Here is a 13,813-nt window from a genome sequence, read left to right on the forward strand (position 1 = left end):
ATACTTTGTTTTAATGGCTACAATATAATGCCAGTTAGCCGACGAAAAATTATGTTTCTATAAAATATTGGAAATGTTATTCTTAACGAGCACTTGTGAATTGAGTGTTGCTTTTGATTAGTTGAAGATTTTTCTTAAATTCCATCAGAAACTGTCGTCTAATTCGATTGGTATTGATTAACTGTTTTTTAATCCTTTTTACTCATTTCACAGTGTTTGATTCTTCATCAAAAATGCAATCTGGATTTTTATCCGGTAATTTAGCAGACTATGGAGATTTCAATCAATGTATAAATATAGAAGTGAATGTGGAGAATGGCACTACAATTCGAGGAAAACATATTTTAATAGCTATAGCAGGTTATGTAATATTTTCACCATTTCCTTTCCAAGCTCAACGAGGAATTCCTATGCTACAGTTACCTTACTTAAACTATGTGTGTATTCATATAAAATTTGCTATGTACTAGTAAAAATGTTATTTAATTTTATTTCGGTTTATTACAGTTAAATCAAACACTTTACAATATAAAACTCTATAGACCTCCTCCTGAGGTACCACGTAAACGTCAAAAATTACGAGTTTTGCCCAGTCATAGATGGGCAATTTGCGTTCCAGATTCATGCAATCGTGAAGAAATTGTTGAACATTTAGGATTATATATGCATCGTAATAATATAACAAGAATATATGAGGCTATAGAAAATACTTTAGATAGCCAATGGCGTATAAGAGATTATGATTGTATAGTAATGTACGTATAACATTTTATATAAATTATGGGAATGATGAAAAGTGAAATACAAATCTGAGTAATTATGAATAATTGATTTAATTGAGATACTTGATAATTGATTTAATTATTGAGAAGCCTAAAACTGACTTAGAGATAGAGTAAATTCTTTAAATACTCTGCATGTATTTGGGTAACAACGCTTACAATTTCATACAAGTGAAATTTACAAAATATAAAAAAACCTCCGACAAAGGCGATTTATTCCTTGTAAACCGATTTTTGGAAACTTAGCTATAAACTGATTCAAATTTGAAAATCGATATTACGAAATTAATATCCATTGTTCGTATAGGAAAATACAATGGGAAGAAATTTTTAATAATTTTTTTTTCAGATTCATATTTTTAGTAATTGGTGCCCTACTGATAGTACAAACGATTTACGACACTTATCTCCATTACACCCAAACAAGTAAGTTTCATTTATGTTGGTCGGAAAGATAAATTGTGTTGTCAAAAGCAAAAAACCAAACTAGCAAACCATAAAAATTATTTTACTATTTTTACAAAAAAATTTGATCTTAAATAAGCGAGAAGGGGCGATTATCTAAAAGTAAAATTACAGAATAGAATAATAATAAAATTATGAAATAATTTTCACCAACATTACTTGAATAATTGTACTTGCATTTAGGTATCATAACTTAAATAATACTGAAATTGACACCTTCTGACAATGGAATATTATGAAACAATATAGACATTTATTAGTCATAGTGAATATTATTGCTATTTATATTGAACCATTTTCCTTATTATAAATATTTGAATATTACGAATAACTAATACTAAACTTTGGATCGTTAATACTATGTAAATAACAATAAATTTACCAGATTATTGGCCGGAACAACAATGGTCAAAAGTGTATAACATCGCACAGTCAATTCAATCCATTTTTATTTGTTGTAAATATTAGACTTAGAAAACATAATTTCCGTAGTAAACTTTTTAGATTCTTGAGATGGGGTAATATTAAAAAGCAAATAATTTTTAAACTTTTTATAAATTTTGTAACAACGTCAATTTTTTGTGAAATAATGACAATTAAGAAATTAAAGCTGGTAAACAAAAATGCGTTTTTCCTACTAAAAGCTTTTTTTTTATAAAATCGAGATCCAAAAAAAAAAGTCGGGACAAGATCAGTCAAGATAGCACCAGAATTTCAATACAATTTTAAAAGTAGTTGGTGATGTAGTTAATAACAACTGGCTGATTGATGATCATTTTATGACACAATTTTGCCGAAAATAATAGTTTTTACAAGTAAAATTTTATTAAATGTTATTATGATTAAGCTATTAAACAATTGTTTAAATTCATCCCGATTTTCAGAGACGAAACATTGGACTTTCACAGCGTTCTCAATTTTATCAAATGGTCGGCGTCTTGTAACTACCTCAAACAGACCTGAATTACTGCCATGTTTAGATGGAATTCGTGTTATTGGCATGACTTGGATAATATTCGCACACGAACTCGACTCAACTTTACTCAGTTTCAATTATAATTCGGTTGAGTCCTTTGGGGTATGTATACACAAAAAAAACTTTTGTGTAGGAACAATTCATTTCCCGACAATATCACATATTTGTAGTTTTTGATAAACGACGTTACTTACCTTCTATGAATGTGCATAGTTCAAATTATTAAGGCCGCTTAGTTCCAATTCTAAAAAACTATTTTTCTTATTTCCTTCATTCTATAGATCTAAGAAAACGAAATTGCTCTCATTGGATCTTTAAAACTCGAATTCATTTACAAGTATATTTGGTCCAGCTGTTGAGACACAATCTAACGTTTAGTTTAATAATTTTCGATTCAACAAGGAAAAAATTATCTCTTTTTTACTACTGAGCCTTCTGTACGAGGATTAACAATCCAACCGAGATTATGCGAGAGCAAAGTAATTTTGATTTATATTGAATTTCTGGCCAAATTCAAGCTGCACTGCAAGTAGCCACTCGCTTCAACCTATAAAACAATCATAAGTGAATAAACTTTCTTTAAAATCTACGAAGATGTCAACTTTATGATGGCAACTAAAAAAAAGCACCCTTTATGTTAAGGAACGTGTTGCAGTTGCTGGTACTTACTTGATCAAAAACACACGGTCATTATGAACGCCTTGTACATATATTTTCAAAGGAAATCGTAATTTTTTTTAAATCGATTAGTTTTAAAGGTTTTTATTATTAATAGGTGTTTGCGAAAATTTTATATCAGTTTATAAATGCAAATCAAGTTCAACTTCATCAATTTTTTATGTTGGGTGGATTTTTAACAATGTATGGATTTTTAAGAACAAGAGAAAAAGAGCCGACATTTAATATTATCAAATTTTATGCTCGAAGATATTTAAGGTACGGTTTTATAATTATTATTTTGCGTCATCCTGTATTTTGTATTAATACCTCGATAATGTCAGTAAAAATAAGATAAAAGTATTTCATGTACGAGTACCAAGGCAATTTTAAATAAATAGCTTGAATTTCCCCGAGTCCCGAACAAAAAGAAGGAATTATAACCACTATCTGTGTGTGTGTCTGTGGTATCGTAGTGTCTAAACGAATGAACTGATTTTAATTTTTTTTTGGTTTCGTTTGAAAGGTAGTAATTAAATGGGTAGTGTTTTTAGCTATATTTCAAGTGTGAGTTTAGGGTTCCGTTCCGGAAAAACTAAAAAATAAGCGATGATTCTCAAAATTGGTTCTGTTCGGGGAAAACTCTAAGGAAAAAAGTAATATAATGGAGAGTGCTTTTAAATATGTTTCAAGTTCGAGTTTAGAGTTCCGTACCCGATTTTTTTTTTTAAATTTTGTAAATTTCACTTTTATATGAAGTGAACTAAGTCTAAATCAGTTCCGAAAATTTTAAGGGAGATTACCCAAAAACGGTAGATGGATGATATGTTTTCATAGTCATGATGGATGATATGTTTTTAGTTATCACTAGTCGGTGGAAATTAAAAAAGAACTATTTAAATTAAAGTTAAATCCTTAATCAATCTAAAATTTCCTTGTTGCTCGTATTACCTTAAACTGCCCTCTGGTGATTTCTATCTAATTTGTTATTTTATTTTTAGACTGACACCATCGGTAGCAGCTGCTATTTTATGTCAAATTTCATTTCTACGTTTAATTAGTAGTGGACCACTATTTCAAACATTAACTCTGGATATGGAGACTACCTGTAAAAGTAATTGGTGGCAAACACTCCTATATGTTTCAAATTATGTAGACCCTTATAACATAGTAAGCATTTTAATTTTTTGTTTTGAATATTTTTGTATTGTTCTTGACCATTGTAGTGTGTTCCAAAGTGCAAATTTCTCAGCATAATTTTAAAGAAATTTTTAGACGATATTGGAATTTATCATAACTATTATTAAATTGGAGATAATCTCCCATATTTTTTAGTGTCTTCCACAATCTTGGTACCTTTGTGCTGATACACAGTTATATTGGCTATCACCTTTATTGTTGTTACCTGTTGTATGGTGGAAAAAGTGTGCTTATTATCTTTTTGGGATAGTATTGGTAGTTGGAACAGGTATTTTATGGTATGTCGCTTATGAAAATCAACTCATACCAAACGGGTAAGCTGATCCAAATTTTTAGACAAAAAGAAACCCAGTATAACAGAAACTATGGATATCTTCCCAAATTTACATATTTAATATATCAGTAAATAAAACAGAATATACCAAGATAGAATTTAACAAATGATTCTATTGCATCTTGTGAAGATTGCTTTCTCAAACAGAAAAATTTATCAGTTTTGAAAGAAAATTAATTATACAAAAAAACTCAAGCCCTCGGCCTCAAGGTTTTTGCTCAATTTAAAAAATATATATTATGTATGAGTATATCAAGTAGCATAATATCTGAGTGAAGAATTTTGCAGAGAGATCAAGTACAGTTTTTGACTGGCAAACATATAGTTAAAGCACAACGTGATTTTTACAACAATTTTTCAAATGTCTGCAAAAGTAAGCTTTAATAGACCTCAAGATTTTGTCCATTATTTCAATATATTCCAAAAGTCTATAAACTAAAAACTAGTTTGCCATTAGGGTTTCATACAGACCTATTACATGCTGAGCCTAATTTCAGGGTCGTGATAAGTCATTGGGCTTATATTATACAGGATGTTCTAAGCTTATCAAGATAAATGGAAAACCTCTTCACCAACTTCATTAAATTGATTTAATTGGTCAGCGAATACTAAAAAAATTATTTTATTGTCTTTATAAAGAAAACAAAAAAAAAAAGGTACATATTTATTGAATTATTTCACCAATACAGAGACACTTAGCTGTGGCAGGTATCAAATTATACATTATTATAGATACGGAAGGGATTAAACTGTGTAATACATAACACATAAGGTCTTTCTATAACACAATCACAGCTGCTCTATCAAAGTTGTTGTGTTTTGTTATGACACAATGTGTTATGTATTACGCAATTTAATCCCCCCGTACCTATATAAATATGTAATTTGATACCTCCCACAGCTAAGTGTCTCTTTATTGGGGAATTATTTGATAAATATGTATTATTTTTTATTTTTATTTTTATAAATAATGACAACAAAATATTTTTTTATTATTCACTACCCAATTAAATCAATTTCGATCAATTATTGTTTTATGATAGTGCCCTCTATATTCTAAAGTAACACATACTAATTTAATCCATCTCCCGACGATCATCCTTTATAGCCACATCTCCCGAATCTGGCCTCAGATCGAAATTTGGTAAAGAGCTTCTCCATTTGTCGTGATATTTACTGGTATAATTTTCTGCTATCAATAGCAGAACACTCTGTATAAGACATAAGCACTCATATTTAAAACTTTTTGTATTTTTTTCAGTGAACCTTCAGAATATTTTTCTTTATATCACGTTGCAACACATTGTCGTATTGTTCCTTGGATTGCAGGACATGCATTAGCTTACTTTATTTATCAAAATAGAAATAGAAAATTCAATATTCCAATGGTAAGTTTACCCACAATTATAAGCGAAATTTGAATAATTCTCACAAAGTTTATGTTTTAGTGGTTGGCAACTTTATTATGGATTACGACATTTGCACTTTGTGGTTATTCAATGCTAGGAATGTATCCAATTCATCGACCAGATTATGAATATGATCGTGCTTATTTATCATATTTTATGACAATGTCGCATGTGTTCTTTTGTGTGGGCGCTTCTTGGATAATTTTTGCATGTTTATTTGGATATGGAGGTAGGACACTAGAATTTATTAATACATATATATTAATATATTCAATACGAATCATTTTGCCCGGGTGTTCAAATTGAAATAATTCCACTTTTTTAACTGCAACGCGTGGCAACGCCAAGAAAGTATGCTTTGGTAGATTATTTTCCTGTTTGGAACCACAGTGAATCATATGTACTGACACTGTAAGACACCAAATGAATTCTGACGGACTTTCGAAATTTTCAAACTGTTGAATAAAATTCTCTACAAAGGAGGGCCTATGCATTTTTTTGCGTTAGTCATATATTAATCAATCTATTGGAACGTTAGTGCAAAATTTGAAACAAATAATTTTGAAATTTTACAATGCTCACATTTCAATAATTCCATAACAGCAACATATATATATATATGGGTAATTTACTATCAATATTAATGTTTAAGAGCCGAATAAGCTGCTTTTAAATAACTTTGTACATGTGCTTTGTTCGGGAGTGCACAACTTTGCGACCTCTGGCGCAAGTACAACGATTTATAGTAAACAATTGTTTAGACAAATGTTATTGCCTGTTATGCTGTGTATAACTTTCATTGAGACTTCTTTCTAATCCTTCGCAAATTATTAGTCTAAAATTTTGCTCAAACTTTTCAGTAGATTGTTTAATATGTGACTTACGCAAAAACCGTATGAGACCTTTTTGTAGAGAATATTAATCTATACAAAAATGCTTCGGTACTTTTTTCGCTCATCCCTTGGTTGAAGCCAGGCTTCTCTCTTGGATTGAAGCCAGCTTCTCACCTTTTCAAATTTATTCTTTGATTTAGCATTTCGGCTAGGATTACTGTAATATTAATTATATTTGATAATTAAATAAGGTATTGTGAATTGGTTCCTATCATTACCAATGTGGCAGCCACTATCCAGATTAACATATTCGATGTATATAACACATTTTACGCTGCAATTGGCGCTCCATGCAGGAGTTAAAACACCAATATGGTTTTCAAAGATGCATTTGGTTTGTATCTATACATAACGTATTATCATCGAGGACACATGAGTGTCAAAACGGAAATTAATGTCCAAAGACGTTCATGTGTTCTCAATGTAAATAAAAAGTTTTTAATATATTGATAAATTTTTTTTTCTTAGTTCTATAATTTCTGCGGTTTATATGGAACCACGTTAGTTGTAGCATTAATCTGGACTTTATCTCTCGAAATGCCTTTTATGGTAGTCGATGCACAACTTTTCAGAAAAAGTAAGTTTTAAAAAAATAAAATTTATTTATTTTTATTAATGATGTTTTTATTTGTCTATTTATAGGCGTAACTAAATCAGGTAAGTTTGATTTTGACATTGTACAAATTTTGATAGCTTTATGCTTTGGTCTCATTTTTTGATTGATTGACAACTTAAAAATTTTTACCCGACTGTCAAGGAGTGCCTATCTTTTTTTTCGCTTATCTTATACGTATGTATTTATATTTGTTTTTAAATTTGTTTATTACATCGTTTCTTCCCAACGGCTCAATGGATTTCAACATTTAAGGTATAATTTCTTTGTCTCAAAAACCAAAGTGTTCTTAGCTAGGTGTTTGTAGAAACTACAAAAATGGCGAATTTTGAAACTAAATAGTCAGACGTTAATATAAAAAAAAAATTAACAAAAACTATAGAGTAGGGTATTAAAATAAAGGAAATTAAAAGAGGATTACAAAAATATATATATATATATATATATATATATAAGTTAGAGTTTTAACTTTAATTAGGAATAATAATAGCTGGAGAGCTGAGTGGCTTTTTTGAGTACATATTTGAGGCACCTTGAAAATATTAAATTTGAATGTGTGGATAGTGTAATCGACAACCTGGCTGGAAGGTTGCGGGCGTTAGCGAATTTTTCCTATGCAAAAAAATGTTCTTGAGCACTTTGAAACATACACCATTCCAAAGTCTAATATTCAATCATACGAAGTATCATCGCCTGGCATGATTTGGTGGGAGCTAAAATAGCCTGGTAGATTATTTTAATTTGAAATTTTTCCTTTGCAAAAAATGTTCTTGAGGCACTTTGAAACTTACACATAAAAAATTTATAGATCGAATTACTCTGTGCTAGAGAATAATATTTTTAAAAGTGAAAACTTCTACAGACGATAGTAGGGTAAAATTTTATGGATTCGCGTCAGCGATGCCTCGTCATCATCATGAAAGCACATGATACGCCACTCCACAAAGAGTGTTGAAGCATCGCTTCTTTCTGTGTTATTAAGTTAAATATTTTGATAGATCAGAGTATAAAATTAACGTTTTACTCTATTCTAGTACCTGAAAATGAAATGACGATAACAAATTTGACAATTCAAAAAAATGATGGTGTACAAAAGAATAATGGATAAGTATCTGGTTTATGAATTGTAAATATTAGGATATTAATTTATAATGTATTATTAACTTTATTTAATAAATATTGTTTTTTTTTGTATTAATTTTAATTTTGGTCTGAAATTATTATACCATGTATATGAAATATACCAAGGTATACTAAGTTTGGTCCCAAGTTTGTAACGTTAAAAATATTGATACCATGAACAGAACTTTGGTATAAGTGTTCATAAAATCACCTAATTAGTCCATTTTTGGTCGTCTGTCCGTCTGTCATCACGATTACTTAAACACGAAAAGAGTTATCAAGCTGAAATTTTTATAGCGTGCTTAGGACGTAAAAAGTGAGTTCGTAAATGACCAACATAGGTCAATTGGGTCTTGGGTCGTAGGACGTATCTTGTAAACTGTTAGAACAAAAGTTTAAATGTAAAAAATGTTCCTTTTAAAATAAACAATTTTTGTTTGAAACATTTTTTCGTAAACATCACTGTTTACCCGCGAGAGCGCAAATTATGCGCAAATTGTATAATATAATTATATGGGAATATCAGTTATATATTTATTAATATGTGTGACATGTATGTATGTGTAATGTGACAGAGTAATCAACACTGTCTATATATAGTATTTCAACAATTAACTCAGTTAATTGTTTGTTTTCATTTGTTTCGATTGTATTCACAAATCTCTTTTCTAATATGGGTGTTTAGTAAAGAGGAGCATTTTGTCATTTATGGTATTAGTCCAATTATCTTAGGATTTCATCTCGGAAGCTAACGGAATAAGCTGAATGTTTGTACAAACTTTTATTTTGCTAGTATAAATGTTGTCTCAAAAGTCACGTATGGTCACTTATGTGCGTCCTTAGATATTCAAGTTCAAAAAGTCAATTTTTTGATGACATCTCGTTTCTTTTGACTTCATTTATAGAAGAAAGAATTTTTAAAATCAGTTAAGTAGTGAACTCAAAAATGAAGATTTGTGTATATTTTCATACAAACTTTCATCTGCTATTTCACCCTTTTAGGACATTAATTTAAAAAATCCTTTCTTAAATGATACTTACAGTATATTACGGTTAGTCGAAATATCAGTCGCGACATTGAATATTCCCCCTCCAGATTATTTACAGCTTCTGAAATGTTTTTGATTTTAAATAATTTACAAAACGAATCTATTGAAAAAAAATCATCAAAATCGGAGCTGTTATTGAGGACTCCCGAGTAAAAACATTTATTGATGTGACTAACAGAACAAAATTATAATTATAACTTTTGTTGATATAATTAAATTGTTGGATTACTTTATAATCTATATTATTATTTACATTTATATTAAACTATGCCAAAAAACCTCATTCCATTTCAGACTATTTGTTTGTATTCAATCAATATAGATTTGTGATATTTCATATTGTATTGTTTGAAATATTTTGGATAAATATTTTATCGAGTGTTAAAAAATACGTACGCACTTTGTTACACAAGATTCTACACATAAAAATTAGTGAAATAATTATTGACAGAGTTATATTAATTATATAGATAGTGTTGAATATCACACCCTGCTTTTGAATTTGTTTTCCTTAATATTATATGTTGGGTTTTGTATGAAATTATAATTAATAGACTCTCTATTTAAAGCTATTTACAAACTTTTAACCTTCCATCTTGTATAGTTTTGGAGAAAATAGAAAAGTTTTTAAATTTACATGAGGAGCATGTTTTACATTTAAACTTTGATTGTATCTCTTACGGTTAGATGATAGTCCTATGGATCCAAAACCCAATTGACCTATGTTGCTCATAACATTTGGACTAATTTTTGTCCGAATACTCGATATTTTTGTGTTAGGCTAAAGTGTAAACTTAGTATAAATTTTTTGGAATTATTCGCAACAAGTCAAAAATTTCTGTATACTGATAAATATGTTGATGAATTCTACCGATTTTAATCGTTTAATGAACTTTAAGTGCGTTTTAATATTTTGGTCCTTTATAGAACTTTGATTTTTCGCTATTAGGGTATAGGAGTGATATTTTTAGTTTTTTTTTCTTTTTTTAAATTTAAAAAAACATGTTTTTGTGTATTAATATAGATAACTATTTTAATTGGCACTTATTGCAATTACAATCTGTATATGTGAATACAAATATTGAATTTAATTGAATTTCAATTATTTGTTGTTTATAATATTTAAATACACCCTTCTCGTACGCTGTATATAAACAAAAAACAATCATTGTGAAATTTTTAAATGAATGTATTAAGGTAGTTCCTGATGGTTTTCACATGATATATTTTGTTAGAAATTGGTTTTATGGAAACTTCAAAGTTAAATTTTAGGTACCATCTAGGTACCAAGTAGGTACCATCTTATTTCCACATTATGTAGGTCTTTTTCAGATGACTGATTTATAAATTTTCGGATAGATATAAATACCATCATTTCTTCAAAATTGTTTATACCTGCTTAAAATACATAAAAAAAGCAAAGAAGGGAGTACATTTGTTACAGGCAAATCCATAAAAACATTGTCGTATATATACACTATTTCTAACAACTGTTGTGTTAGTGTACATAATACTTAGACATCGTTTGTATACCCCCGAAATTTTTATAAAAAAAACCCTCGAAATTTTCTCTACTTTAAATTACCTTTCAAACGAAAAAAAATAAAATAAAATAAAAAAAAAAACCGGTGCATTCGTTTAGGCGTTAGGATGCTACGAATAGACATACACACACACACAGCGGTTAAATTTACAAAACCTCTTCTTTGGATCGAGGATTAAAAATTATATTTTGTTTAAATTGTGAATTGTGTTTTCAAGAAAAATTAAGTCAAATAAGTAAATTGTAAATATGTTGAATCAAACTACACTCGATTTTTCTGGTGAATTTTTGTAAAAATAAGTGTAATCTACCTTCCACAGTTGATAAGCCACTATCAACTTGACCAATGGCTACGCTTAAACTAATATCATATTACTGAAGCTAGCAAATTACAAGCATTTAAGTGTTAGTAACTAAGCAACAGGAGGTATATGTAATTCTACAAGAAAAACCGAATCGATTACTAAAAATATTACTTATTTTATGACCACCAAAAAATTTTCTTGTTCATCTTTAGAACACTTTTCTTGTACATTTACCAAGCAACAAGTATTTTCGTGGAAACTACCTTTAAATTCAATCAAAGTTTAAACATTATTTATTTTCTGTGTGGAAGTATTTATAAAAATATTACATACACATTTCCTGGGTACATACATGGATGTATATAATGGAGCTGAAAATCTTGATCCACTGATGAACTCCTCTTTCTGACATCAACTCAAAGTGTTCATCTTATTTCATCGATCATGAGTAAGAGTTGAGGTTTAAAGGACGTTGCTTGCCCAGCTCAATTTCATTTATGGTATCCAGTACAATTTTTAAACAACCATGGTAGTATTACAAAAAACTTTGTTCGAGGTTTTATTAAGTCTAATTCAAAATAAGTAATAAACGTTTTTATAAACTTATGGTGTAAACTTCACAGGATAAATTTGTGGCTTAACAGAGTGATGTATGTGTTACAGTAAAATCTCGCTTTTAGTTAGCACGCATTTTAATAAAAGAGCAAAAGACCAAGCCAACCTAACATAAGTCAGCCGAACATTACTCAGAATTTTAACATTTAATTCGAGTTTTAACTAATTACCCATTGTGTTTTCATTGTAAGATTTCAACGATTAAATCACGTATGCCGAAGTAAATGTAAAGAAAAGGGAAGATTTAAGGTTAACATGGTATTATTGCTAAACATGGACGTGGTTCTAATCGGCTCAAGACACACTTCGACCTGATGATATTGTGCAACATTCAATTTTTTTTGCTTTGTGTGACATATATTGTATATAAGGAGGGTAAGTTGTAGTACCTAGAGTGAAATGTACCTTGAATTTCTGTGGTTCTCAGCAGATATTCATATTAACTGAACAGTATTTGTATTGAAATGGGTATTTAGACTGAAGACTTGTTGATAATGTCACTTTTTATATTCTTGTTTTTTTATGAGTTACCAAGTACATGGAAGCGAAATGTAAGTAGTAAAAATAAGTCCTTTTCACCCAGAGTCATTGAAAATACCAGTTGAAACTTTTGCTGAACTCAGTGTTGCTGGAAAGCAGTGGATGCCTATACGAGAAGCGTGTGGATTTTTCAAAGATGACGGTGCTTTCTAGAGAAGTGTTTATCAACGTTTTTATGAAATGAGGGCCGGCAAAATACGAATTTTGAAGACTATTACATAAATTAATTACAAATAACAGTTTTATTTTCTTACAAGTTATAATTAACATAGAGAGAAAGGTAACATAGAAATTCAATTATTATGAAGGAAAATTTCAGAGAATTGTGATTAGTGTCTATTTGGTAAGCATCGGTAATAAGACATTGTTGTCTTCCTGAATTAACTTCTCTGTTGTTGATTTATAATTACTTAGGCTTATTCTAAGGAGCAATGAAACAACAGGAAGGTAACGATGTACATTCATTTTTATTATCACAACTATTAGGTACAATCATTTTTGCCTTCCTGGAACAGAAAATGACAATCCGCTGCCCTAGAATGGACTATAACGATTACATGTTGAAGAGAGTTTCTTCAGGTACAATTGGTGCGGATAATTCTAGGTACATTAGGCTGTGAACCAAGCTATACGTGAAGCTTTAACATAATGTACCAGGGTTTACATGTGTTTATCGATTTTTGTTATTTATTTAAGCTCTTGAAGAATTACATATCGTTGAGGAATAACAGTGGTATAAACAAAGAAAATTTTTAAGATATTTTCATGTATTGCTTTAAAAAACACATAAATGTAAATTTCGATTCTAGGCAGAACACTTTCTCCCACTTATATCTGTATGTATCCATAATATTTGCACATATGCAGGGCAAGTAGGGGGAGGTATGTACTGGGTAAGTAATAGGTGTATCTATTGATAGTGATTGATGAACCGAGTTGAAATACGAGAGTAGTTTGAGGTTCCCAACGGATATGACCCTAGGATCTAGTTAGATTAAATCCTCTAGTTAAATACTGATTGTTCCCGATATATATCCCAAATGTTCTTGATATGTACCTATGTGTATATGTGATATTATTTTTATCGTTGTGTAACATTATGTCCTTGTTAAAAGTGTTCTTAATATAAATGTGTTATGTAATCATTATACTCTACTTTTAAGTATTATATTGGTGATATATTTAATTTAATAGAGGGAATAGTCTATCTATCTGTCCGAAAACACAGCAAATATTACCTAAGAAACGATTGCTGTTTGTGATGACGGCCCATCCGATAAGATTCTTGTTCCAATGTTAGAAAGAGATAC

The 13,813-nt window shown here is 29.6% G+C and overlaps 1 protein-coding gene across 1 annotated transcript in view; it reads left to right on the plus strand.

Moving 5' to 3' along the window:
• Window positions 1-13,813, plus strand: part of LOC123292679 (nose resistant to fluoxetine protein 6-like) — a 160,505-nt gene that overhangs the window by 8,122 nt on the left and 138,570 nt on the right. Inside the window, exons 6-7 of the mRNA XM_044873392.1 lie at window positions 6,908-7,054; window positions 7,359-7,373. Coding sequence (XP_044729327.1) covers window positions 6,908-7,054; window positions 7,359-7,373 — 162 coding nt within the window. The remainder of the gene's footprint in view (window positions 1-6,907; window positions 7,055-7,358; window positions 7,374-13,813) is intronic.

The sequence above is a fragment of the Chrysoperla carnea genome, chromosome 2, assembly GCF_905475395.1.
Source record: "Chrysoperla carnea chromosome 2, inChrCarn1.1, whole genome shotgun sequence".
Classification (NCBI taxonomy): domain Eukaryota; kingdom Metazoa; phylum Arthropoda; class Insecta; order Neuroptera; family Chrysopidae; genus Chrysoperla; species Chrysoperla carnea.